Below are 26811 nucleotides of genomic sequence, written 5' to 3' on the forward strand. Positions count from 1 at the left end.
TTGGTCTCCAAATCTGAGGAAGGACATTATTGCCATAGAGGGAGTGCAGAGAAGGTTCACCAGACTGATTCCTGGGATGTCAGGACTGTCTTATGAAGAAAGACTGGATAGACTTGGCTTGTACTCGCTAGAATTTAGGAGATTGAGAGGGGATCTTATAGAAACTTACAAAATTCTTAAGGGGTTGGACAGGCTAGATGCAGGAAGATTGCTCCCGATGTTGGGGAAGTCCAGGACAAGGGGTCACAGCTTAAGGATAAGGGGGAAATCCTTTAAAACCGAGATGAGAAGAACTTTTTTCACACAGAGAGTGGTGAATCTCTGGAACTCCCTGCCACAGAGGGTAGTCGAGGCCAGTTCATTGGCTATATTTAAGAGGGAGTTAGATGTGGCCCTTGTGGCTAAGGGGATCAGAGGGTATGGAGAGAAGGCAGGTATGGGATACTGAGTTGGATGATCAGCCATGATCATATTGAATGGCGGTGTTGGCTCGAAGGGCTGAATGGCCTACTCCTGCACCTAATTTCTATGTTTCTATGTTTCTATGTTTCTCTACCATAGACCATATATGTACACAATAAATAAACAGATAAAGTGCAATAGGCTATTATTGTTCAGAGTTAGTTTGATGTTGAGTTTAATAGCCTGATGGCTGTGGGGAAGCAGCTATTCCTGAACCTGGATGTTGCAGATTTCAGACTCCTGTACCTTCTTCCCAATGGCAACGGGGAGATGAGTGTGTGGCCAGGATGGTGTGGGTCTTTGATGATGCTGCCAGCCTTTTTGAGGCAGCGACTGCGATAAATCCCCTCGATGGTGGGGAGGTCAGAGCCGATGATGGACTGGGCAGTGGTTACAACTTTCTGCAGTCTTTTCCACTCCTGGACCTCCTCAAGTTGCCGAACCAAGCCACGATGCAACCGGTCAGCATGCTCTCTACTGTGCACCTGTAGATTTTTGAGAGTCCTCCTTGACCTACCGACTCTGTAATCTTCACAGGAAGTAGAGGCGCTGATGTGCCTTGTTTATAACTGCATCAGTGTGCTGGGACCAGGAAAGATCTTCGGAAATATCCACACCCAGGAATTTGAAGTTCTTGACCCTTTCCACCCGTTGATATAAATGGGATTGTGGGTCCCTATCCTACCCCTTCCAAATTGTCATATGACCCATCCAGGCCATATGACAATAAAACACTCTTGACCCTTGAAGATCCCCTCTCATCCTTCTAAATTCCGGTGAATACAAGCCCCAGTCGACCCATTGTTTCATTATATGTCAGTTCCGCCATTTCATAGGCCTTGTGATAACTGAAGTGCCAAAACTCCCAATAACTTTCCCACCTGTTGCAAAATAGGAAGTGTTTCCCACGCGAACACATCTCTTTCTAATTATATTTGGTTTCATGAGTTCCTTTTCAAAAGTCCCCAAAATATCTCAACGCCTCAAGATGAGGAAGTCTGCTTGGATTCAGAATAACTTAGCCGGACGTTCTTTGCAAGAATTGCCGAACCTGACAGATTTCCATGAGCCTTTGTTAGCCACTGCCTTGCCTACAGAGGGAGAGAGAGTCGCTGAGATGAAATGCTACTGTCGAGCAGGAAATGAAGCTGAGAAGATTAATGAGGATGTTGGCAGGCCTCGAGGGCCTGAGCTATATGAGGAGGTAGAGAGCATAAGGTCATGTGGAATTAGGCCATTCGGCCCATCAAGTCTACCACCATTTAATCATGGCTGATCTATCTCTCCCTCTCAACCCCATTCTCCTGCCTTCTCCCCATAACCTCTGACACCCACGCTGATCAAGAATCTATCGATCTCTGCCTTAAAAATATCCATTGACTTGGCCTCCACAGCCGTCTGTGGCAAAGAATTCCACAGATTCACCACCCTCTGATGAAAGGCTAGGACTGCATTCCTTGGAGCACAGGAGGATGAAGGATGATCTTTTAGAGGAGCTTAAGTCCATGAGAGGAATAGATGCGTAGAACATTCTATCCAGAGTTGGGGAATCAAGGACAAGAAGACATGAGGAGAGTGGGGAAAGATTTAATAGGAACCTGAGGGGCTACTTTTTTTTACACAAAGGGTATTTGCAGAATGGAGGATATGGTTGAGACAGGTATTATCATAATGTTTCAGAAACATTTGGAAATGTACACGGATAGGATAGGTTTAGAGGGATACTAGACCAAGTGCAGACCCGTTGTGTTTGCTCCCCCAATGCAAGATTCCACCACTCACCCATTCCCCCAACGCAAGGCGTTCCCCCGACGCAATTTTGCACCACTCACGCATAGCCCCCAACTGCGCAGGCGTGGCTCATTTCTCCTCATCCTAGAGAGGGAGGTAGAGAGGGGGGGGGAGGGTAGAGAGGGAGGGATGGGGAGGGGATAGAGAGGGAGAGGGAGATGGAGGGGAGAGTGAGAGTAGAGGGAGGGGGATGGGGGTAGAGATGGAGGGGTGGTAGAGAGGGGGGTAGACAGTGAGAGGCAGGGGGGAGAAGGAGGGGGAGGGGTAGTGAGGGAGGGTAGAGGGAGGAGGATGGGGGGTAGAGAGGGAGGGAGGGGTGGTAGAGAGGGAGGGAGGGGTAAAGAGTGGGCTAGAGAGGAAGAGGCAGGGGGGAGAAGGAAGGGGAGGGGGTAGAGAGGGAGGGTAGAGAGAGGGGGTGGGGTTAGAGAGGGAGAAGAGTGCGACTAATGTAGGTTGGTGTGGGCAAGTTGGGCTGAAAGGCCTGTTTCCATGTTGAGTGAGAACCTTGTATCATCCACTGCACTAAACTCAATCTCAGACCATAACATAGAAACACGGAGCTGCATGTTGCTTGTCGCTTCGTTTAGTTTCGAGATACAGCGCGGAAACAGGCCCTTCGGCCCACCGAGGCTGCACCGACCAACGATCCCCACGACTATGGGGGGCTCATGGCCCCGACCACTGGTGAACAAGGCGGACTGGCTGAACTTTGTTGCCTTCTACCACTGTGAAGAACTCTGCGTTAAATGCTACTGTGTATTATGTGTTCTTTTTAAGTGTATCGCTGCTGGCAAATTCACTTCACTGCACCTTCACTTCACTGCACTTTCATCATGTGATGAAATAAAATTGTCTTTGACTTTTGACATCAACAGTATCCTACACACACACGAGGGACAATTCTTTGCCAAGCCAATTAACCAACCAAACCAATGCGTCTTTGGAGTGTGGGAGGAAACCGAAGATCTCGGAGAAAACCCACGCAGGTCACGGGGAGAACGTACAGACAGCACCCGTAGTCAGGATCACACCCGGCTCTCTGGCGCTGTAAGGCAGCAACTCTACCGCTGCGCCACCATGCCACCCTCTACTCTCCAGAGATGCTGCCTGACCTGCAGAGTTACTCCAACACTTTGTACCTTCCCCAGACTATAATAACCCCCTCAACAGAAATCAGTTATAAGGAACAAACATACAAATCCACATGAAATCCACATTTCAAGAGAGAGTTTGATAGGGCTCTTAAAGAGTCAAGGGATATGGGGAGAAGGCAGGAACGGGGTACTGATTGTGGATGATCAGCCATGATCACATTGAATGGCCGTGCTGGCTCGAAGGGCCGAATGGCCTACTCCTGTACCAATTGTCTATTGTCTATTGAAATAAGAGAACTAAAAATATTTTGCTCTTAAAATACTTTTATTAACTTTTTTTTCCAACATCCTGACCATGAATAATTATATAAATAACAGTAATAATAATAATAATAATAATAATAATAATAATAATAATAATAATAATAATAATATAAATGAAATATTAAATAAATACATTTAAATAATAAATTATATCAGTATGACATCTCTTGAGAGAGATTTTGACATTTATAGACATCTCTAAAACAGATGCAACAATTTTCTATCTAATTCTTTCCTCTGGCAACTGCCAGAGTTAATGTCTAACAGTGGAGTGCTCTGGGTTGAATACGTTCCCCCTGGGTGAAATGGGACATGTCCCCCCCCCCAGGATCATTGCCGGCAGATTGGTGATGAAGGTCTCAGGTTTCTGCAAGAACGTGGTGGGAGGATTGGAATTGCCGGAATTCGGGAAGGACTCCCGACGTTCCAGAAGCATGGATGCGAGCAGCTCACATCCCATTGAAGAAAAAAAACCCGGGCCAAATTACCCAATGTGGACTGTTTTTTTTTTGAGTGGGCAGCTGACTCATAGCATTCATGGAATAAGTATTCTTAGTGGGCTGGGTGGCAACAAGTTGCAACGTGGAAAAGTTGCATCTTTCCCCCTGAATGATGACCAAAATTAGCCATTTGGAAAGCAAGTCGACTGACTGGGTCCGCTCACCATTCAGGGAGCTCAGCGCCTTTGCAGAAACCTGCCCATAGAGACCGAATCTGGAGAAGGTCCTCGAGCAGATGGGATCCAACATCGAGACTGAATCTGGAGAAGGTCCTCGCCCCAAAACGTGGCTTCACCCATGTCCTCCAGATCTGCTGAGTTACTCCATCATTGTGTGTTTTACAGAGAGAGACAATGCATTGATTAGACCCTTCAAGGGATCAATAACTGGTCATTAAGCTAAACAGTCTGAATATCAGACCTGGTGCCTTGCTTATTAGCTCTTGGGATTGTCTGCTGGCATTCTCCCTCGGGAGTACCTGTTTCTATAAGATCAATACATTTAAACACAAATTCAATATAAATTATATCAGTTATTTCTTTCAAAGGAAATGTGGGCTTATTCAAAAATCTCCCATCAAATTCCTCTCTTTGACAATAAGGACAATACAATTAATCACCGACAAGTAGGCAGATAGATTACAGGTGGATTACAGGTCCTCAAGGTGGATTACAGGTAGATTGCCATTGGCACCTTGTTGAGGCTGTTCAACATTTGTAGAAGCTGTTCAACAGAGCTGGGGTTTACCACATAGGTATTCCAGTAATGCCCGAACACATCTGACAGCTTAGTACCACATCCTGAATCCACGGGGAGAGAGGGAGAGAGGGAGAGGGGAGAGAGAGAGGGAGAGAGTGAAGGAGAGATGTACGAGATGTACGGAGGGAGAGTGTGAACGGGGCAGAAGGGGAGTGATGGAAGGATAGGAGGTGGAGAGAGAGAAAGAGAGGGAGGGGGAGGGGATGGGAAGGAACGAGAGGGAGAAAGAGAGAGAGAGAGTGAAAGAGATGAAGGAGATGTATAGAAGAATTGCTGTCAGTGCCACCCGCCAAACTGTAAACATACATGAGTACTTCAAACACAGTAACAAACCTGAAAGTGCAATTAATGTAATTTAGGACAACATGCCCCATCAAAGTCCAGTCATGCATCTCGCAGTGAATAAAATCCCTCATCCTTGCCCATCCACCTGGCTTCTCACAAGGCAAACATACCAAAGAAGGTTTTCCCCGAGGATTTGTCCACATAGTCCAGCATCCACTCATTGACCATGGAGTAGATCTGGTCTCCCACGTCAAACTCGAACACACCCCCCTGGTAGGAGGTCTTGTACCACAGCTGCGGGTGCTGGCGGAAGTGGCAGGCAGACTTCATGGCCTTCAGGAGCAGGTTGGTATCTTGGCTGCCCTCCGCCCTGGAGGTGATGTTGTGACTCAGGTAGATGGCATGATCCGGGCAATCCCTGCCGTAAAAGACCACCTGGGTGTAGACAAAGTAGAAGCCACGGGTCTTGATGACAAGGCCATTGTTCACAAAATCCATTCCCACCACGTTACTTGGCAGGACCGTTTTCTCCCAGATCAACTCCTTTTCTGGTTTGTTTGTTGATGCTGTGAATCAGAGGGAGACAGGGGGGTCAATGTCAGCACAAAATGAAGGCAGCTACCATCACCAGTCACCACCAGCCCCTATCCCCGACCCTCAGCCTGAAGAAGGGCCTCGGCCCGGAAATGCCACCCATTCCTTCCATCCAGTCCAGAGATGCTGCCTGACCCGCTGAGTTACTCCAGCACTCTGTGTCTTAGCTTTGGTTTAAACCAGCATCTGCCGTTTCTTCCTACACATTTACTTTAGAGATGCAGCACGGAAACAGGCCCTTCGGCCCATCAAGTTGACACATGTAAGATTATTAAGGGCTTGGACACGCTGGAGGCAGGAAACATGTTCCTGTTGTTGGGGGAGTCCAGAACCAGGGGCCACACAGTTTAAGAATAAGGGGTAAGCCATTTAGAACGGAGACGAGGAAATACTTTTTTACCCAGAGAGTTGTGAGTCTGTGGATTTCTCTGCCTCAGGAGGCTGATTCCCTGGAGGCTTTCAAGAGAGAGTATTAGATAGGGCTCTTAAAGATAGCGGAGTCAGGGGATATGGGGAGAAGGCAGGAATGGGGTACTGATTGTGGATGATCAGCCATGATCACATTGAATGACGGTCCAGGCTCGAAGGGCCAAATGGCCTACTCCTGCACCTATTGTCTATGTTACTATGGCCCACGCTGTCAAGGCTAAGCAGTAGCCTACACTCCCCATGTTTCTCCCCAAGCAATTAATGGCGATGAGGGGAGTGAGTGAGTCTCTTACCGACGAGATGAGCTGCAATCCTTCCTCTGGGGTCGTCTCCAATCTGTTTCATGAGATGAGGCAACGCTGCAGAAAGAATGTCCTGGTCAGTACTGAGAAACTACACTCAGGGTGACTACATAAGAGGAGTGAGGGAGAGAGGGAGAGGGGGAGGGAGAGAAAGAAAGTGTGAGGGAGATAATGTGTGTGTGAGAGAGAGAGAGAGAGAGAGAGAGTGTGTGTGTGTGTGAGAGAGTGAGAGAGAGAGTGAGAGAGATAGACAGAGAGAGACAATGTATTTATGCCTACAATATTCTGTTGTGCTGAAGCAAAGCAAGAATTTCATTGTCCTATCTGGGACACATGACAATAAACTCTCTTGGCTTGACTTGATAATGTGTGTGTGTGTGTGTGTGTGTGTGTGTGTGTGTGTGTGTGTGTGAGAGAGAGAGAGAGAGAGAGAGAGAGAGAGAGAGAGAGAGAGAGAGAGAGAGAGAGAGAGAGACAGTGTGTGTGTGTGTGTGTGTGCAAGAGAGAGTAGAGAGGGAGAAAGTTAAAGAGGTCCAACTCTGACCCTGACAGGTATCAGCCAAGAAAGCCATATGTGGGCGTGAGGGATGGGAGTGGGACGGAAGGAGGGGGGTATTTGCGAGCCGGGAGCCGGACGGAGGAGAGGGGGGCCAAGACACTCACCGTTGTCCACTGAGGTCGCATCCTCCAACTGCAACTGTGAATCGCTGCCATTCTGCAAGGATGAAGAGGGAGAGAGTTAGGGGGGTGAAAGTGAACGGATGGTTTTATCCCAAATGGGACTGACTGCGCCAACACGAGGAGCAGCACATGCAGTTTTACCAAAAAAACACACAAACACACACACACACACAAAGTGTCTGAAGAAGGTTCTCGTCCCGAAACGGCACCCGTTCCTTCTCTCCAGAGATGCTGTTCCAGCACTCTGTGTCTTTTTCTTTTGGTAAGCCAGCATCTGCAGTTCTTTGTGACTATGTCTTGACTTGACCCTTAGAGATTGATGAGGTCGGGACCATTCTTCAGACCCAAAACTTCGCCTGTGATTGTCCTCCACAGTTGCAGGCTGACCCGCTGAGTTACTCCAGCACTTTGATTCTTCTTTAACTTTAGGTAACCCCTACATTCACTAGACTTGACTCCACTACCCCCTTGAGCTCTATCTAACTCTCTCTTAAATCCATCCAGTGATTTGGCCTCCACTGCCATCTGTGGCAGGGGATTCCACAAATACACAACTCTCTGGGTGAAATTTTTTTTCCTCACCTCTGTCTTAAATACCCCCCCCCCCCCTTTTTCTAAGACTGTGGCCCCTGGTTCTGGACTCGCCCAACATTGGGAACATTTTTCCTGCATCTAGCTTGTCCAGTCCTTTTATAATTGTATATGTTTCTATAAGATCTCCCCTCATCCTTCTAAACTCCAGTGAATACAAGCCTGGTCTTTTCAATTTTTCCTCATATGACATTCCTTCTCTCCAGAGATGCTGCCTCACCCGCTGAGTTTCTCCAGCATTTTTATCTACTTCATAGAAACATAGAAATTAGGTGCAGGAGTAGGCCATTCGGCCCTTCGAGCCTGCACCGCCATTCAATATGATCATGGCTGATCATCCAACTCAGTATCCTGTACCTGCCTTCTCTCCATACCCTCTGATCCCCTTAGCCACAAGGGCCACATCTAACTCCCTCTTAAATATAGCCAATGAACTGGCCTCGACTACCCTCTGTGGCAGGGAGTTCCAGAGATTCACCACTCTCTGTGTGAAAAGTCTGAAGAAGTTGTCCCGACCCGAAACGTCGCCCATTCCTCCTCTCCAGAGCTGCTGCCTGTCCCGCTGAGTTACTCCAGCATGTTGTGTCTATCTTTGTATCTTGCCACTTGCTTCTCAAACACAAACGAGTCCCATTCTCCCCCCAGCCGCTTACCTGTCTTATTTGCACGAGAACCAGGTATGAAGTGACGGCCAACAAGCCAAGAACGGCCAGGGCGCAGAGAGCCGGCCAGAGGTGCCTCCTCCTCGAGTTTGCTTCACGGATAACGACAATCGCTCCCTTCTCTGGGTCCAGCGGACTTGACTTGATCATGGTGTCTGATTGTTGCAGCTACTGGCTGATGTTGCTCTGAGATTGATGTGTGTGTGCGGTGTGTATGTGTGTCTCCAGTGAGGCGGCCCCTATATGAAGCCGCCGCCTCCTCCGCCGCGACACACACACAACAGTGATGTAACGAGGAGGGAAATACCCCGAAATCACTCCATCGGAAAAAAAAAACCCAGCCAAAGTCACCCGAAAGCGAAACTCCGCGGGAGGAGGACGACCCGGCTTTTAGATTTACGCCGGAAATTCAGTTTCATCCGCGGCGTGAAAGAGAAACGCTGCCTTCATCCCATTACCTAGACGGAAAAGGTATACAGTGGTTCTGAGAGGCGTGACTGCACACTGACACATAGCTACAGGTAGTTCCCAGAAACAGCATTGAGACAGATAGACTTCTCCAGTTCAAGTGAGTTTATTGTCATGTGTCCCTGATAGGACAATGAAATTCTTGCTTTGCTTCAGCACACCAGAACATAGTAGGCATTGACTACAAAACAGATCAGTGTACTGTAATATAAATATATACACACATGAATAAATAAACTGATTAAGTGCAAATAACAGATAGTGTGTTATTAATAATCAGAGTTTTGTCCGAGACAGGTTTAATAGCCTGAAAGCTGTGGGGAAGTAGCTATTCCTGAACCTGGTCGTTGCAGTCTTCAGGCTCCTGTACCTTCTACCTGACGGTAGCGGGGAGATGAGTGTGTGGCCAGGATGGTGTGGGTCTTTGATGATACTGCAAGTCATAGAAACATAGAAAATGGGCGCTGGGGTAGGCCATTCGGCCCTTCGAGACAACACCGCCATTCATATAACCATATAACCATTTAAAGCGCCTTGAGTATTAGAAAGGCGCTATATAAATCCCATCCATTATTATTATTATTATATAACCATATAACAATTACAGCATGGAAACAGGCCATCTCGGCCCTTCTAGTCCGTGCCGAACACTTACTCTCACCTAGTGCCATCTACCTGCACTCAGACCATAACCCTCCTTTCCTTTCCCGTCCATATACCTATCCAATTTATTTTTAAATGATAAAATCGAACCTGCCTCCACCACTTCCACTGGAAGCCCATTCCACACAGCTACCACTCCCCGAGTAAAGAAGTTCCCCCTCATGTTACCCCTAAACTTTTGTCCCTTAATTCTCAAATCATGTCCTCTTGTTTGAATCTTCCAATTCAATTTGATCACGGCTGATCATCCACAATCAGTAGACCGAAAAAGCTGGAGTAACTCAACGGGAACAGGCTGAAGAAGGGTCTCGACCCGAAACGTCACCCATTCCTTCTCTCCAGAGATGCTGCCTGTCCCGCTGAGTTACCCCAGCTTTTTTGTGTCTATCTTCGGTTTCAACCAGCATCTGCTTTGAGAATAAGGGGGTAAGCCATTTAGAACGGAGATGAGGAAACACTTTTTCACACAGTGAGTTGTGAGTATGTGGATTTCTCTGCCTTGGTTTAAGAATTAGTGGAAAGCCATTTAAGACTGAGATGAGGGCAAACTTTTTCACACAGTGAGTTGTGAGTCCGTGGAATTCTCTGCCTCAGTGGGCGGTGGAGGCCGGTTCTCTGGATGCTTTCAAGAGAGAGCTAGATAGGATCTCTTAAAGATAGCGGAGCCAGGGTATATGGGGAGAAGGCTGGAACAGGGTACTGATTGTGGATGATCAGCCATGATCACATTGAATGGTGGTGCTGGCTCGAAGGGCCGAACGGCCTCCTCCTGCACCTATTGTCTATTGTCTGCAGCTCCTTCCTACACATCCAAAATCAGTACCCCGTTCCTGCCTTCTCCCCACATCCCTTGATTCCATTAGCCCTAAGATCTACATTATATCGAACTCCCTCTTGAATGCATCGAGTGAATCGGCCTCCACTGCCTTCTGAGGCAGAGGATTCCACAAATTCACAACTCTCTGGGTGAAAAGGTTTGTCCTCATCCCAGTCCTAAATGGCCTACCCCTAATTCGTAACCGTGACACCTGGTTCTGGACACCCCGAACATTGGGAACATGTTTCCTGCATCTAGCGTGTACAATCCCTTAAAGAATTTTATACGTTAATATAGCATACAACAGGCACTTGGGTGAAAATCAGACCATGAAAATGGCTTAGCCATGCTGTTCCTTTTCAACAGATATGCTGTCTGACCCACTGAGTTACTCCAGCTTTTTATGCCTATCCCATCTACACTCGTCCCACCTACCTGCGTTTGGCCCATATCCCTCGAAACCTTTATGAAAATTCATAAGAGTCGTACGGCATGAAAACAGGCCCTTCGGCCCAACTTGCCCATGCCGACCAATCTTCCCAATCCCATGCACAAACACAGCGGGAAAAGTTTAAAGGAGATGCGAGGGCCAAGATATTTCACACAGAGTGGTAGATGCGTGGAACACATTGCCAGAAGTGGTGATGGTGTTTAAGAGGCTTTTAGATAGGCATGTGCATCAGCAGGGAATGGAAGACTATGGATCATGTGCTGGCGGGTGAGATTAATTTATCTTGGCATCATGTTTGGCACAGAAAATGTTGGCCTGTTCCTGTTCCTGTTCTGTACTTTTAGTTTAGTTTAGAGACACAGCACGGAAACATAGAAACATAGAAAGTAGGTGCGAGAGTAGACCACCAGGTCCGTCGAGCCCGCACCGCCATTCGCTCATGGCTGAACACTAAACAGACACACTTACCCACAAACAGTAGACACAAGACACAGAACACAAGACACTACCCTCCCCTTTATACCGCTATCTCCCCTCTCCACCCCAAGAACCTCGTGATCTCCTGGGGGAGGCAAAAAACCGGATAAAAACCCAGGTCCAATTCGGGAAAAAAATCCGGGAAATTCCTCTCCGACCCCAATCCAGGCGATCGACACTTGTCCAGGAGATCACTCAGGTCTTACTATACTAACCATACCTAGGTCCATATCCCTGCCCTCTCCCCGTAGCCCCTTATCCCCTTGGCAGCTAAAAAACCATCTATTTTAGTCTTAAATATATTTAAAGTTTCTGCTTCCACTGCTCCCTGGGGCAGTGAATTCCATAAATTAACCACCCTCTGGGTGAAGAAGTTCTTCCTCATCTCAGTTTTAAAAGAGCCCCCCCTTATTCTGCAACTATGTCCTCTAGTTCTAGTTTCCCCGATCATTGGGAACATCCTCGGTGCATCCACCCGATCAAGGCCCCTCACGATCTTATATGTTTCAATGAGATCGCCTCTCATTCTTCTAAACTCCAAAGAGTAGAGTTCCAGCCTACTTAACCTTTCCTCATATGTCAATCCCCTCATTGCAGGAATTAATCTTGTAAACCTTCGCTGCACTGCCTCCAGGGCTAGTACATCCTTTCTTAAGTATGGACCCCAGAACTGTACACAGTATTCCAAATGTGGTCTCACTAATACTGTGTACAGCTGCAGCAAGACCTCCGTGTTTTTATACTCAATCCCCCTAGCAATAAAGGCCAAAACTCCATTGGCCTTCCTGATTGCTTGCTGCACCTGCATACTAACCTTTAGTGATTCATGTACTAATACCCCTAGATCCCTTTGCGTTGCATTACAACGCAGCTCCTCCTCATTTAGAAAATAACTTGCCCTATCATTTTTTTTCCCAAAGTGAATGACTTCACATTTATTAGTATTAAATTTCATCTGCCAAGTTGTTGCCCACTCACCTAGCTTATCTATATCCTTTTGCAGACTCTTCCTATCCTCCTCATCCCCTACTTTTCCTCCCATTTTTGTATCGTCCGCAAATTTTGATATATTACACTTGGTTCCCTCCTCCAAATCATTTATATAAATTGTGAACAACTGGGGTCCCAGCACCGACCCTTGCGGAACCCCGCTAGTTACCGGTTGCCATCCCGAGTATGAACCATTTATCCCCACTCTCTGCTTCCTATTTGTTAGCCAATCCTCTACCCATGCTAATATATTACCCCCAATCCCATAATTTTTTATTTTTAGCAATAGTCTCTTATGTGGCACCTTGTCAAAAGCCTTTTGGAAGTCCAAGTATACCACTTGGAAACAGGCCCTTCGGCCCACCGAGCCCATTCTGACCAGCCATCCCCACAAACTAACACTATCCTATTACACATACACCAAGCCAATTAACCCTAGCAAGCCCTGTAAGTCTTTGGAGTGTGGGAGGAAACCAAAGATCTCGGAGAAAACCCACACGGGTCACGGGGAGAAGGTACAAACTCCGTGCAGAAAGAACCCGTGGCGGGGATCGAACCCGGGACGCTAACGGCGCTGTAAGGTGGAAACTCTACCGCTACACCACATCACCCCGATCCTGGCCTCTCTCCACTGGCTCCCTGTGCGGTTCCGTATACATTTCAAGATTCTCCTCTATGTCAACAAAGCCCTCAATGGGCTTGCCCCCACCTACATTAAAAGTCTTCTCACCCATCACTCCATCTCCAGGCCCCTCAGATCGGCCGACTTGGGGTTGCTGAATATTCCGCGGTCTAGGCATAAGCTCAGGGGCGACCGGGCCTTTGCGGTTACAGCTCCTAGACTGTGGAACAGCATCCCTCTTCCCATCAGAACTGCCCCCTCCATCGACTCCTTTAAGTCCAGACTAAAAACTTATCTATACTCCCAAGCCTTTCCTGACGTCCACTGAGCGAGGGCTATATGTATATATTTAGCCAACAGTTTTAAACTTGGGTTTTAAGATGGACAGTGATTTTAAATTAGATCATCAAATAGGCGCGGTGGTTAAGTCCAGCTTCTTTCACCTAAGGCAGCTGGCAAAGGTGAAGCCCATTCTTGAGCGGCAGCATTTTGAAACAGTAATCCATGCCTTCATCACGTCTAGGCTGGATTACTGTAACGCACTCTATTTTGGAGTTACTCGATTTTCCCTGGCTCGTCTCCAGTTGGTTCAGAATGCTGCTGCTCGCCTCTTAACTGGAACTCGAAAGAGGGAGCACATATCGCCAATTCTGGCATCTCTCCACTGGCTGCCGGTGTACTTTGGAGTTCATTTTAAGATTCTTTGATTTGTTTTTAAATCTTTAAATGGTCTCGCCCCGCCTTACCTCTCTGAGATGCTTCGTCCCTACGCTCCTGCCCGGTGCCTCAGGTCAGCTGATCAGCTGCTCCTGGAGGTACCGAGGTCTAAGCGGAAGCTCAGAGGGGATAGAGCCTTCTCTGTTGCTGCTCCGACATTATGGAACACTCTGCCGTTGCACGTCAGACAGGCCCCCTCACTGTCCATCTTCAAAACCAGTCTTAAAACCCTTTTCTATTCCTTGGCTTTTGACCCTGCATGAGACTTTGCTCCTGTTTTAGTGTTTTTAATGTTTTTTATTGTTTTTACTCTCTTTTTTATGTTTTTATTGTCTTGTCATAATTTTTTGTCCATGATTAGTCATGTACAGCACTTTGTTGCAACAGTGGTTGTTTTTAAAGTGCTCTATAAATAAAGTTATTATTATTATTATTATTATTATGTATGTAGTTTATTTGTTTATACTATTCTTATAACAAATGTAAAGCACTTTGGCCAACAAGAGTTGTTTTTTGTTTTTTTTATATTTTATTTTATTAGAAGTAAGTACAGTCATATGGCACCAAAGTGCCTAATACATATTTTCATAATACATTTTATGTACAACTTCTTTTTTTTTTTGTTACATTGAAAAAAGATTAGAATAAGAAAAATAAGTTAGATAGTAAAGGATAGAAAGATGTGAAATATATAGTGTGTGAAAAAAGAAAACGAGTAAATAAAGAAAGTTGAGAGAGAAAATAGAGAAAATAAAATAAAAAAAAAAGAAAAGGAGATCATTATTTATAATCTTGACCAACCCTCGTCCAGTCCTAAAACAGTTATTTTTTACAATTCCCAAAAAACGACGAATGGAGACCAACTCGTTATGAATTGGTCTGATTTATCCATTAGGAGGAATCGCATTTCCTCAAGATGAGCGGTGTCCAACATATTTGCAATCCACATTTTAAGCGTTGTTTTTTAAATGTGCTGTATAAATAAATGTGACTTGACTTGACTTGACACCAATCTTCAGGCATTGAAAGTCCTCCTACTTTCTCCAACAGCACAAAGGCAATTAATGCCCTTGATGCCACAATATGTCCGTATACCCAGCGCTTCCTTAAATTGGCAGGCTTCCTCTAATTACAACTTGTGTAATGATTGTATTAAATAATTGAGTCTGATGGACTTTAGCCAAGAAAATGTCTGTCAACATTTTGCATTTCCCACAGGTTTTATTTATATCACTGACATGGTCTGAATCAACTCAGTGAATGCATTTTTCCTTCGATGGATGTTACTAATTGCGGTTTTTTCACAATAAGGGAAAGAAGAATCATCATCATGCCTTTCCCAAATTATACCTCGAACAGCAACATCCAAAAAAGGAACAATTTAATGAGACGTTTAGACCGCAGATTTAGCCCCCGGCACTATTTACATTTGACAGAGGAACCCAGTCAATAGACAATAGACAGGTGCAGGAGTAGGCCATTCGGCCCTTCAAGCCAGAACCGCCATTCAATGTGATCATGGCTGATCATCCACAATCAGTACCCCGTTCCTGCCTTCTCCCCATATTCCCTTAAGGGCCTGTCCCACTTACGCGACCTTTACAGGCAACTGCCGCGACCTGTGGTGGGCCGTGAGAGGTCGTGAGAGGTCTCCTATGGTCATGAGATGTCATGAAAGGTCTCCTATGGTCGTGAGAGGTCACCTGCGACATGTCGCCAGGGGTCGCCTGTATGGTCGTGAGAGATCACCTATGGTCGTGAGAGATCTCCAAAGAGTCGTATCGTCTTTCTGGTCACCGCGGAATTTTCAACATGTTGAAAATTCCGAGTCCTATCATGGGTCGCGGCAGTTGCCTGTAAAGGTCGCGTAAGTGGGACAGGCCCTTAACTCTACTATCTTTAAGAGCTCTATCTAACTAGCTATTGAATGCATCCGGAGAACCGGCCTCCTCCGCCTTCGAGGCGGAGAATTCCTCAGACTCACAACTCTCTGTGTGATAAAGTTTTTCCTCATCTCTGTTCTATATGGCTTACCCCTTATTCTTAAACTGTGCCCCCTGGTTCTGGACTCCCACAACATCGGGAACATGTTTCGTGCCTCTAGCGTGTCCAAACCGTTAATAATCTTATATAGAAAACTAGACAATAGGTGCAGGAGTAGAGGCCATTCGGCCCTTCGAGCTTGCACCGCCATTCAATATGATCATGGCTGATCATCCAACTCAGTATCCTGTACCTGCCTTCTCTCCATACTCCCTGATCCCTTTAGTCACAAGGGCCACATATAACTCCATTTTAAATATAGCCAATGAACTGGCCTCAACTACATTCTGTGGCAGAGAATTCCAGAGATTCACCACTCTCTGTGTGAAAAATGTTTTTCTCATATTGGTCCTAAAAGATTTCCCCTTTATCCTTAAACTGTGACCCCTTGTTCTGGACTTCCCCAACATCGGGAACAATATGTTTCAATAAGATCCCCTCCCACCTTCTAAATTCCATAGTGTACAAGCAAGGGCTTGAAATCTATACTGATGTGGAGCCTTTTGCTGTGTGTTACAGGTAAACAGAGGAAGTGAGCACTTGGTACACCACCCACACTCTCTTCCTTGCTGCTTCCCAGGGTTTCTCATCTCACTGGGATTTCCCAGGGTTGAAATAATATCCCCCCCAAAACCTGATTCACTTCTTCTCACTGTGAAATGTGAATCTTATCTCTTGATGACAACTTAGATAAGGCTTTGCAAGGCAGATCGTTAACTCTCAGCTGCTGCAGCCCCTGTCCGACTTGGAGACTTTTCTCGGCGACAGTATTAGTGTGTACGGGGATCGCTGGTCGGCGCAGGCTCAGTGGGCTAAAGGGCCAGCTTCCGCGCTGTATCTCGGAACTAAAAGCAGTATAAATGCTGAATTATTTTATTTTAAGGAACTTCTAAAAACACTCCCTTACCACCAGAAGTTGCAGACAAACGTGGACCCAGACCATCACACAAACCAACCTCCCTTCCATTGACTCCATCTACACCTCACGCTGCCTCGGCAAGGCCAGCAGCATCATCAAGGACCAGCCTCACCCCCAGTCACTCCCTCTTCTCCCCTCTCCCATCGGGCAAAATGTACAGAAGTGCGAAAACGCACACCTCCAGATTCAGGGACAGTTTCTTCCCAGTTGTTATCAGGCAACCAAAACACAAACCTATCACCAAAGGTACACAAAAATGCTGGAGAAACTCAGCGGGTGCAGCAGCATCTATGGAGCGAAGGAAATAGGCAATGTTTCGGGCCAAAACCCTTCTTCAGACCAACTAGAGATAGGTCTTGAGGTACTATTTACCTCATTGGAGACCCTATGTCCATCTTTGAGCGGATGTTACCTTGTACAAAACATTATTGACATTATTCCCTTCATCATGTTCCTGTAAACTGTGGACGGCTCAGTTGTAATCATGTATTGTCTTTCCGCTGACTGGTTAGCATACAACGAAAGCTTTTTATTGTACCTCGGTACACGTGACAATAAACTCAACTCAACCTAACTCAACACAACCTCGAGCAACCCAAGTTGTGTTCCTGTCCTCGGGTGCTGTCTGCATGAATTTTATTTCCATGTGACCATGTGGATTTCCCCAGGGTGCTCGAATTTCCTGCCACTGCTCAAAGACTTGCTGGTTTGTGGGATAATTGACCACTGTGAACTGCCCCGAGAACGTAGGTGGGTGGGGGAGGGGCACATGTGGTTCAGGGAGGTAGAGGCGGATGGATAGACACAAAGTGCTGGAGAAACTCAATAGACAATAGACAATAGGTGCAGGAGTAGAGGCCATTCGGCCCTTCGAGCCTGCACCGCCATTTAATATGATCATGGCTGATCATCCAACTCAGTATCCTGTACCTGCCTTCTCTCCATACTCCCTGATCCTTTAGTCACAAGGGCCACATATAACTCCCTTTTAAATATAGCCAATGAACTGGCCTCAACTACTTTCTGTGGCAGAGAATTCCAGAGATTCACCACTCTCTGTGTGAAAAATGTTTTTCTCATCTTGGTCCTAAAAGATTTCCCCTTTATCCTTAAACTGTGACCCCTTGTTCTGGACTTCCCCAACATCGGGAACAATATGTTTCAATAAGATCCCCTCCCACCTTCTAAATTCCATAGTGTACAAGCGAGGGCTTGAAATCTATGCTGATGTGGAGCCTTTTGCTGTGTGTTCCAGGTAAACAGGGGAAGTGAGCACTTGGTACACCACCCACACTCTCTTCCTTGCTGCTTCCCAGGGTTTCTCATCTCACTGGGATTTCCCAGGGTTGAAATAATATCCCCCCCAAAACCTGATTCACTTCTTCTCACTGTGAAATGTGAATCTTATCTCTTGATGACAACTTAGATAAGGCTTTGCAAGGCAGATCGTTAACTCTCAGCTGCTGCAGCTCCTGTCCGACTTGGAGACTTTTCTCGGCGACAGTATTAGTGTGTACGGGGATCGCTGGTCGGCGCAGGCTCAGTGGGCTAAAGGGCCAGCTTCCGCGCTGTATCTCGGAACTAAAAGCAGTATAAATGCTGAATTATTTTATTTTAAGGAACTTCTAAAAACACTCCCTTACCACCAGAAGTTGCAGACAAACGTGGACCCAGACCATCACACAAACCAACCTCCCTTCCATTGACTCCATCTACACCTCACGCTGCCTCGGCAAGGCCAGCAGCATCATCAAGGACCAGCCTCACCCCCAGTCACTCCCTCTTCTCCCCTCTCCCATCGGGCAAAATGTACAGAAGTGCGAAAACGCACACCTCCAGATTCAGGGACAGTTTCTTCCCAGTTGTTATCAGGCAACCAAAACACAAACCTATCACCAAAGGTACACAAAAATGCTGGAGAAACTCAGCGGGTGCAGCAGCATCTATGGAGCGAAGGAAATAGGCAACGTTTCGGGCCGAAACCCTTCTTCAGACCAACTAGAGATGGGTCTTGAGGTACTATTTACCTCATTGGAGACCCTATGTCCATCTTTGAGCGGATGTTACCTTGTACTAAACGTTATTGACATTATTCCCTTCATCATGTTCCTGTAAACTGTGGACGGCTCGATTGTAATCATGTATTGTCTTTCCGCTGACTGGTTAGCATACAACGAAAGCTTTTTATTGTACCTCGGTACACGTGACAATAAACTCAACTCAACCTAACTCAACACAACCACGAGCAACCCAAGTTGTGTTCCTGTCCTCGGGTGCTGTCTGCATGAATTTTATTTCCATGTGACCATGTGGATTTCCCCAGGGTGCTCGAATTTCCTGCCACTGCTCAAAGACTTGCTGGTTTGTGGGTTAATTGACCACTGTGAACTGCCCCGAGAACGTAGGTGGGTGGGGGAGGGGCACATGTGGTTCAGGGAGGTAGAGGCGGATGGATAGACACAAAGTGCTGGAGAAACTCAATAGACAATAGGTGCAGGTGTGGAGGCCATTCGGCCCTTTGAGCCAGCACCGGAAGTGGCGGCGTTGCCTTGCAGCTGCGGCTCACCTGCAGTCCGTTTGTCTTTTCTGTTTTTTGTTTTCTCTTGTCCTGTTTTTACAGTTTATTTCGGTTTATTTAGTTGTGTGTGGGGGGGGGGGGGGGGGGGGGGTGGGGTGGTGTGGTATGTTTCTTGACTCTTCCTTCGGGGGGGGATGCGACCTTTCCTGCCGTATCCCCCGTCTCCGTGTCCGTGTGCGCTGAGGCCTATCGCGGAGCTCGCGGCCTCCAACTGGGACCGACCTCGAGGCTGCGGAGGCAGAGCCAGGACTTGCCAACGCGAGTCTGGCCGACTTCGGGGCTGTGGTTGCGGGCGACCCAACTTCCGACCCGACTTTGGAGCCTCGGAGGCTCGGCCGCGGGCCAGTGGACGACATCATCGGGAGCTCGCAGGTCCCAGGTTGGTGACCTGTTTTTCCGGAGCTCCCGCAACTACAGCTGCGTCCGCTGGGCTGGAGGGCGGCAGCTTCGGCAGCTTCGACCGCTCCGGGCCGCGGAGTTTGAACCGGCCCGTTTGCAGAGCACGGATACAGCCGTGGGACTTATTACCATCACCCGGCGGGGTCACAACATCAGAGGCCTGGATTGCCTCAGCGCAGAGGGAGAGCAAGGAGGGACGAGACAATGACTTTGGGACTTTAAACTGTGTTGAGTGTTTGTTTTGTTATTTATACTATGTTATGACTGCAGGCTAAACCATTTTGTTGTACTGAAAAGTGCAATGACAATAAATTGAAGCCAATCCAATCCAATCCAATCACCATTCAATGTGATCATGGCTGATCATCCCCAATCAGTACCACGTTCCTGCCTTCTCCCCATATCCCCTGACTCCGCTATCTTTAAGAGCCCTATCTAGCTCTCTCTTGAAAGTGTCCAGAGAACCGGCCTCCACCGCTTGGAGTCGGGACTAGACCTAGCTGACAGGAGAATATTCAATAGTCAGATAAGTGGGGAAGAACCTGTTCCTGAGTCACTCACCGTCTGATTCCATTCACTTCTTCCACTTGTGAAAATCATACACTAGCAATTACAATTTCCAGAATAATTAGTGATAGTTCCGGCATCAAAGAGAGTTGTTACACGGTGTGACACACATTTGATCGAGAATATTGAGAGGAAATGTACTCTGTGATGCTTAATAAAAGTTTGCCTGACCAAAGTGGATCAAAAAAGGGATGATCACCTTCTAGGTAGTACACTACAGGCCCCCAAACAGGCAACAGACAATAGACAATAGACAATAAGTGCAGGAGTAGGCCATTCGGCCCTTCGAGGCAGCACCGCCATTCAATGTGATTATGGCTGATCATCCACAATCAGTACCCCGTTCCTGCCTTCTCCCCATATCCCTGACTCCGCTATCTTTAAGAGCCCTATCTAGCTCTCTCATGAAAGTATCCAGAGAACCGGCCTCCACCGCCCTCTGAGGCAGTGAATTCCACAGACTCACAACTCTCTGTGTGATAAAGTGTTTCCTCATCTCCGTTCTTTTTCATATGAAGAAAGACTGGATAGACTCGGTTTGTACTCGCTAGAGTTTAGACGATTGAGGGGAGATCTTATAGAAACTTACAAAATTCTTAAGGGGTTGGACAGGCTAGATGCAGGAAGATTGTTCCCGATGTTGGGGAAGTCCAGAACAAGGGGTCACAGTTTAAGGATAAGGGGGAAATCTTTTAGGACCGAGGTGAGGAAAACATTTTTCACACAGAGAGTGGTGAATCTGTGGAATTCTCTGCCACAGAAGGTATTTGAGGCCAGTTCATTGGCTATATTTAAGAGGGAGTTAGATGTGGCCCTTGTGGCTAAAGGGATCAGGGGGTATGGAGAGAAGGCAGGTACAGGATACTGAGTTGGATGATCAGCCATGATCATATTGAATGGTGGTGCAGGCTCGAAGGGCCGAATGGCCTACTCTTGCACCTATTTTCTATGTTTCTATGTGTCTATGTTTCTAAATGGCTTACCCCTTATTGTTAAACTGTGGCCCCTGGTCCTGGACCTATTGTCTATTGTCTATTGTCCCGCCCTTTGTGTAAAAAAGTTGACACTCAGGTTCCTATTAAGCTCTTCCCTCTTCACTGTAAACCTATGTCATCTGGTTCCTGATTCTGCTGCTCTGGCTAAAAAACGCTAAGCATTTAGCACCAAAATATATGCAGGATTCAAGGATTCAGATCAATGAATGGAGAAAGCACATCTTGAAGAGCACAAATTTGTTACTAATACCTATGAGAGAGAAGCGAGTGTTACCAAACTTCTGAATTCACTGGTCGGGGCAGAACCCTCTCCAAGACAGACGTGAAGCTCACCGTTTGACCTGTGTTTACAAAATGTTAAATGGTCAGCTCGACATAAATGACCAAACCCACACCAAACCCAAACCTATTAGGAGCAGACGAAGGCATTCGATCCAATTTGAGATTCCAGCTACCAAGACAGATGTGTACAGCAATTCATTCTTCCCCCGCACAATTAAAGCATGGAATAATCTTCACCCTGTCATAGTTACTCAACCAGACGCAACTAAATTTAAGGTAGCTCTTTTTTCCCAAGAACCCTTTTTTGCTTAAGTCCTCCCTCCACCACCTCCAGTTTAAATTCCATTTGGAATATTTTTGGAGGACCAGGAAACCAAGAACTGTTTAGAAAAGCAAGATACAACTAAAACAGAAAATCCATGTACCTGTCTGACTGTTTCTTAAACGTTGGGATAGTCCCAACCTCAACTAACTCCTCTGGCAGCTTGTTCCATGCACCCACCACCCTTTGTGTGAAAAGGTTACCCCTCAGATTCCTATTAAATCTTTTCCCCCTTCACCTTGAACTTATGTCCTCTGGTCCCCGATTCCCCTACTCTGGGCAAGAGACTCTGTGAATCTTCCCGATCTATTCCTTTCATGATTTTGTACACCTCTATAAGATCTCCCCTCATCCTCCTGCGCTCCATGGAATAGAGACCCAGCCTACTCAACCTCTCCCTACAGCTCACATCCTCTAGTCCTGGCAACATCCTCGTAAATCTTCTCTGAACCCTTTCAAGCTTGACAATATCTTTCCGATAACATGGTGCCCAGAACTGAACACAATATTCTAAATGCGGTCTCACCAACGCCTTATACAACTGCAACATGACCTCCCAACCTCTACACTCAATACGCTAACAGATGAAGGCCAAAGTGTCAAAAGTCCCTTTGACCTCTTTAACTAGGTCGCATTTATATAATAACTTGTATCTCTAAGAACAACAGGTGATCATGTGGTAGACAGGCAGCACCTCTGGAGAGAAGGGATGGCTGATGTTTTGGGTCGAGACCCTTCTTCAGACTGTTGCCAGGGGAGTGGGCGGGACTGAGATAGAATGTAGTCGGAGACAGTGCGACTGTTGGGAGAACTGGGAAGGGGAAGGGGATGGAGGGAGAGAGGGAAAGCAAGGGCTACTTGAAGTTCGAGAAGTCAATGTTCATACCGCTGGGGGTGCAAGCGAAATATGAGGTGCTGTTCCTCCAATTTGCGCTGGGCCTCACTCAGACAATGGAGGAGGCCCAGGACAGAAAGGTGAGTGTGGAAATGGGAGGGGGGAGTTGAAGTGTTGAGCAACCGGGAGATCAGGTAGGTTTAGGCAGACTGAGCGGAGGTGTAGAGTGAAACGATCGCCGAGCCTGCGCTTGGAGTCGGGACTAGACCTAGCTGACAGGAGAATATTCAATAGTCAGATAACAGTGGGGAAGAACCTGTTCCTGTCACTCACAGTCTGATTCCATTCACTTCTTCCACTTGTGAAAATCATACACTAGCAATTACAATTTCTTGAGAGTTATTACAAGGTGTGACACACATTTGATCGAGAATATTGAGAGGAAACGTACTCTGTGATGCTTAATAAAAGTTTGCCTGACCAAGAAAGGGATGATCACCTTATAGGGAGTGTGCTACAGGCCCCCAAACAGTCTACAGACAATAGACAATAGGTGCAGGAGTAGGCCATTCGGCCCTTCGAGCCAGCACCGCCATTCAATGTGATCATGGCTGATCATCCCCAATCAGTACCCCGTTCCTGCCTTCTCCCCATATCCCCTGACTCCGCTATCTTTAACAACCCTATCTAGTTCTCTCTTGAAAGTATCCAGAGAACCGGCCTCCACCGCCCTCTGAGGCAGAGAATTCCACAGACTCACAACTCTCTCTGTGAAAAAGTGTTTCCTCATCTCCGTTCTAAATGGCTTACCCTTATTCTTAAACTGTGTGTGGCCCCTGGTTCTTGACTCCCGCAACATCGGAAACATGTTTCCTGCCCCTAGCGTGTCCAAACACTTAATAATCTTATATGTCTCAATAAGATCCCCTCTCATCCTTCTAAACTCCAGAGTGTACAATCCCAGTCGCTCCATTCCCTCAACATATGACAGTCCCGCCATCCCGGGAACAGGAACCAGAAGAGCAAATATGCCAGGAACTTGGGAGCATGAAATGAGCTGCCGGAGGAGGTAGTTGAGGCAGGTATTATCGCAACGTTCAAGAAACATTTGGACAGGTACATGGATAGGATAAGAGGTATACGGGGCAAAAGCTGGCAGATGCGACTATGTACGGAATGGCCTACTCTTGCACCTATTGCCTATTGTCTATTGTCTGTTGACAGATGGAAAATATTGGTTGTGGCGGATAAGTTGGGCTGAAAGACCTAATTCCACTCTGTATGGCTCTTAACTCTCTATGACTCTAAAATGAAATGGGCTGCATATGTAGGCTAAACTAGTTTAGATTAGTTTGCAGATACAGTGTGGAAGCAGGCCCTTCGGCCCATCGAGTCTTGGTTCTTGGTTCTTGGTTTCTTGGTGCTCCAAAATATTCTAAATGGAATTTAAACTGGAGGGGGTGAAGGGAGGACTTAAGCCAGAAAATGGTTATTGGGAAGAAAGAGCTACTTTAAATTTAGTTGCATCTGGTTGGGTAACTATAGTTGGGTGGAGATTATTCCATGCTTTAATTGTGCGGGGGAAGAACGGATTGCTGTACACATCTGTCTTTGTAGCTGGGATCGCAAATTGGATCGAATGCCCACGTCTGCTCCTAATTGGTTTGGGTTTTGTGTAGGTCTTGTAATCTATGTCGAGCTGACCATTTAACATGTTGTAAAAACAGGTCAAACGGTGAGATTCGCGTCTGTCTTGGAGAGTCCACACCGCAAGTACGATGTTTACATATTCAGTTGTTCTGCAGCACGTAAGAATTTCATTGTCCTGTCTGGGACTCGTGACAATAAAACTCTCTTCATCCATTGATCACCGATATTAGTTCCATGTTGTCCCATTACCATTTTATCTTTGGTGGGCCTATTTCCATCCTATCTCTAACTATGCTCGTTTAGTGACACCTTGTGGAAACAGGCCCATCGGCCCACCAGGTCCATGCCGACCAGCAATCACCCTCACACTATTGCCATGTTATGCCATTTTCTCATCTACTCCCTATACACTATGGGCAACTTACAGGGGCCAAGTAACTTACAAACCTGCACATCTTCGGGATGTGGGATGAAACCAGAAGCCCCAGAGGAAACTCACACAGTCCCAGGGAGAACGTGCAAACTCCGTACAAACAGCAATATAGAACAAAATATATGTAGGATTCAAGGAATCGGATCAATGAATGGAAAAATCACATCTTGAAGAACAAAAGTAACCCTTTATTAAAGCAAGATACAAGTAAAACACAGAAAATCCATGTACCTGTCTAGTTGATTCTTAAATGTTGGGATAGTCCCAGCCTCAACTACCTCCTCTGGCAACTTGTTTCATACACGTACCACCCTTGTGTGAAAAGGTTATCCCTCAGATTCCTATTAAATCTTTTCCCCTTCACCTTGAACCTATGTCCTCTGGTCCCCGATTCCCCTACTCTGGGTAAAAGACTCTGTGCATCTACCCGATCTATTCCTTTCATGATTTTATACACCTCTATATGATCAACCCTCATCCTCCTGTGCTCCAAGGAATAGAGACCCAGCCTACTCAACCTCTCTCTAAAGCTCACATCCTCTAGTCCTGGCAACATCCTCGTAAATCTTTTCTGAACCTTGTTCCTGAGTCAAGAGGAGATGATTATAGGAGCAAAGATGTCCTTCTGCAGTTGTACAGGGCCCTAGTGAGACTACACCTGGGGTATTGTGTGCAGTTTTGGTCCCCTAATTTGAGCAAAGGACCTTCTTGCTATTAAGGGAGTGCAGTGTAGATTTACAAGGTTAATTCCCAGGATGGCGGGACTGTCATATGCTGAGAGAATGGAACGGCTGGGCTTGTATACTCTGGAGTTTAGGATGAGAGGTGATCTTATTGAAACATATAAGATTATTAAGGATTTGGACACACTAGAGGCAGGAAACATGTTCCCGATGTTGGGGGAGTCCAGAACCGGGGACCACTATTTAAGAATAAGGGGTAAGCCATTTAGAACGGAAACAATGAAACACTTTGTCACACAGAGAATTGTGAGTCTGTGGAATTTCCTGCCTCAGAGGGCGGTGGAGGCTGGTTCTCTGGATACTTTCAAGAGAGAGCTAGATAGGGCTCAAAGATAGCTGAGTCAGGGGATATGGGGAGAAGGCAGGAACGGGGTACTGATTGGGGATAATCAGCCATGATCACATTGAATGGTGGTGCTGGCTTGAAAGGCCGAATGGCCTCCTCCTGCACCTATTGTCTATTGTCTATTATCCTCTGCTACCACTGGTCAAAAGAAGGAGGTTTTCAAACCTCAGGAGTTTCACTTTGGTGATCAAAACATCTCTGACACTCGATGGGAAATGAGATCACCAGTAAAATGACTTTTTGGGAATTCCCACGAGGTCTCTTGCACATTCCACAAACTTCCTTCTTTCCCTTCCCCTTTTGTCCACAATCTGGCCCATGCAATGTGTTCCTTTGTCGGATCTGTTTACATCCAATGGGTTGTGTCATCACCTGCAGAGAACGAATCAATTGAATGATGTGCAAAGTATGTCTGTGTTTATCAATATTGCAATGTCATGCAAGGCGGATGATGCATCGATGACTAATGCTTACCTTAAACTAATTGGTCATTTTGGCCTACGATGCTATTATCCACTGTGAAAATTTAAAAGGCTTGTAAGCTTTCAAAGTTAGTGCCATCTGCCATCCCATGCATTAGCAATCAAAGACTCGTTTACAGAGTGGCTTGAACAGCCCTTCAACACCAATAGCAGCTATAATTTGACACCACCCGATATGGTTTAAAGACATGTTTAAGAAAGAACTGCAGATGCTGGAAAATCGAAGGTTGACAAAAATGCTGGAGAAACTCAGTGGGTGAGGCAGCATGTGGCGTTTCGTGTCGAGTCTGAAGAAGCTGTCTCGACCTGAAACGTCACCCATTCATTCCTTCGCTCCAGTGATGCTGCCTGTCCCACTGAGTTACTCCAGCATTTTGTGTCTATCTTACCACTTCCCTTCTTTTATGGTTTAAAAAACATAAAGGCTTGTAAATTGTTCAAACTCAGTGTGATGGAGACAAATTTGGAGGAGGGAACCAAGTGTAATATATCAAAATTTGCGGACGATACAAAAATGGGAGGAAAAGTAGGGGATGAG

At 46.5% G+C, this 26811-nt stretch overlaps 1 protein-coding gene across 1 annotated transcript; it reads right to left on the reverse strand.

Moving 5' to 3' along the window:
• Nucleotides 1–5169: 5169 nt before the first annotated feature.
• LOC116989796 (tumor necrosis factor-like) lies at nucleotides 5170–8692 on the reverse strand. Its single transcript, XM_033047378.1, has 4 exons — nucleotides 8466–8692; nucleotides 7204–7255; nucleotides 6532–6597; nucleotides 5170–5781 (listed from the first exon to the last, which is right to left on the reverse strand). The coding sequence occupies exons 1-4, from the start codon at nucleotides 8622–8624 to the stop codon at nucleotides 5369–5371; spliced, it is 690 nt and encodes a 229-aa protein (XP_032903269.1). The 5' UTR covers nucleotides 8625–8692; the 3' UTR covers nucleotides 5170–5368.
• Nucleotides 8693–26811: the final 18119 nt, after the last annotated feature.

This window comes from Amblyraja radiata, chromosome 30 (genome assembly GCF_010909765.2).
Source record: "Amblyraja radiata isolate CabotCenter1 chromosome 30, sAmbRad1.1.pri, whole genome shotgun sequence".
Classification (NCBI taxonomy): domain Eukaryota; kingdom Metazoa; phylum Chordata; class Chondrichthyes; order Rajiformes; family Rajidae; genus Amblyraja; species Amblyraja radiata.

Bases quoted from the DNA above. Each gene is read 5' to 3' on its own strand.
- LOC116989796 (XM_033047378.1), bottom strand. From the start codon at position 8,624: ATGATCAAGTCAAGTCCGCTGGACCCAGAGAAGGGAGCGATTGTCGTT. The intron at 7,256-8,465 runs GTAAGCGGCTGG...TCATCCTTGCAG, and splicing joins TTCTCGTGCAAATAAGACAG to AATGGCAGCGATTCACAGTT. The intron at 6,598-7,203 runs GTGAGTGTCTTG...TTCTTTCTGCAG, and splicing joins TGCGACCTCAGTGGACAACG to CGTTGCCTCATCTCATGAAA.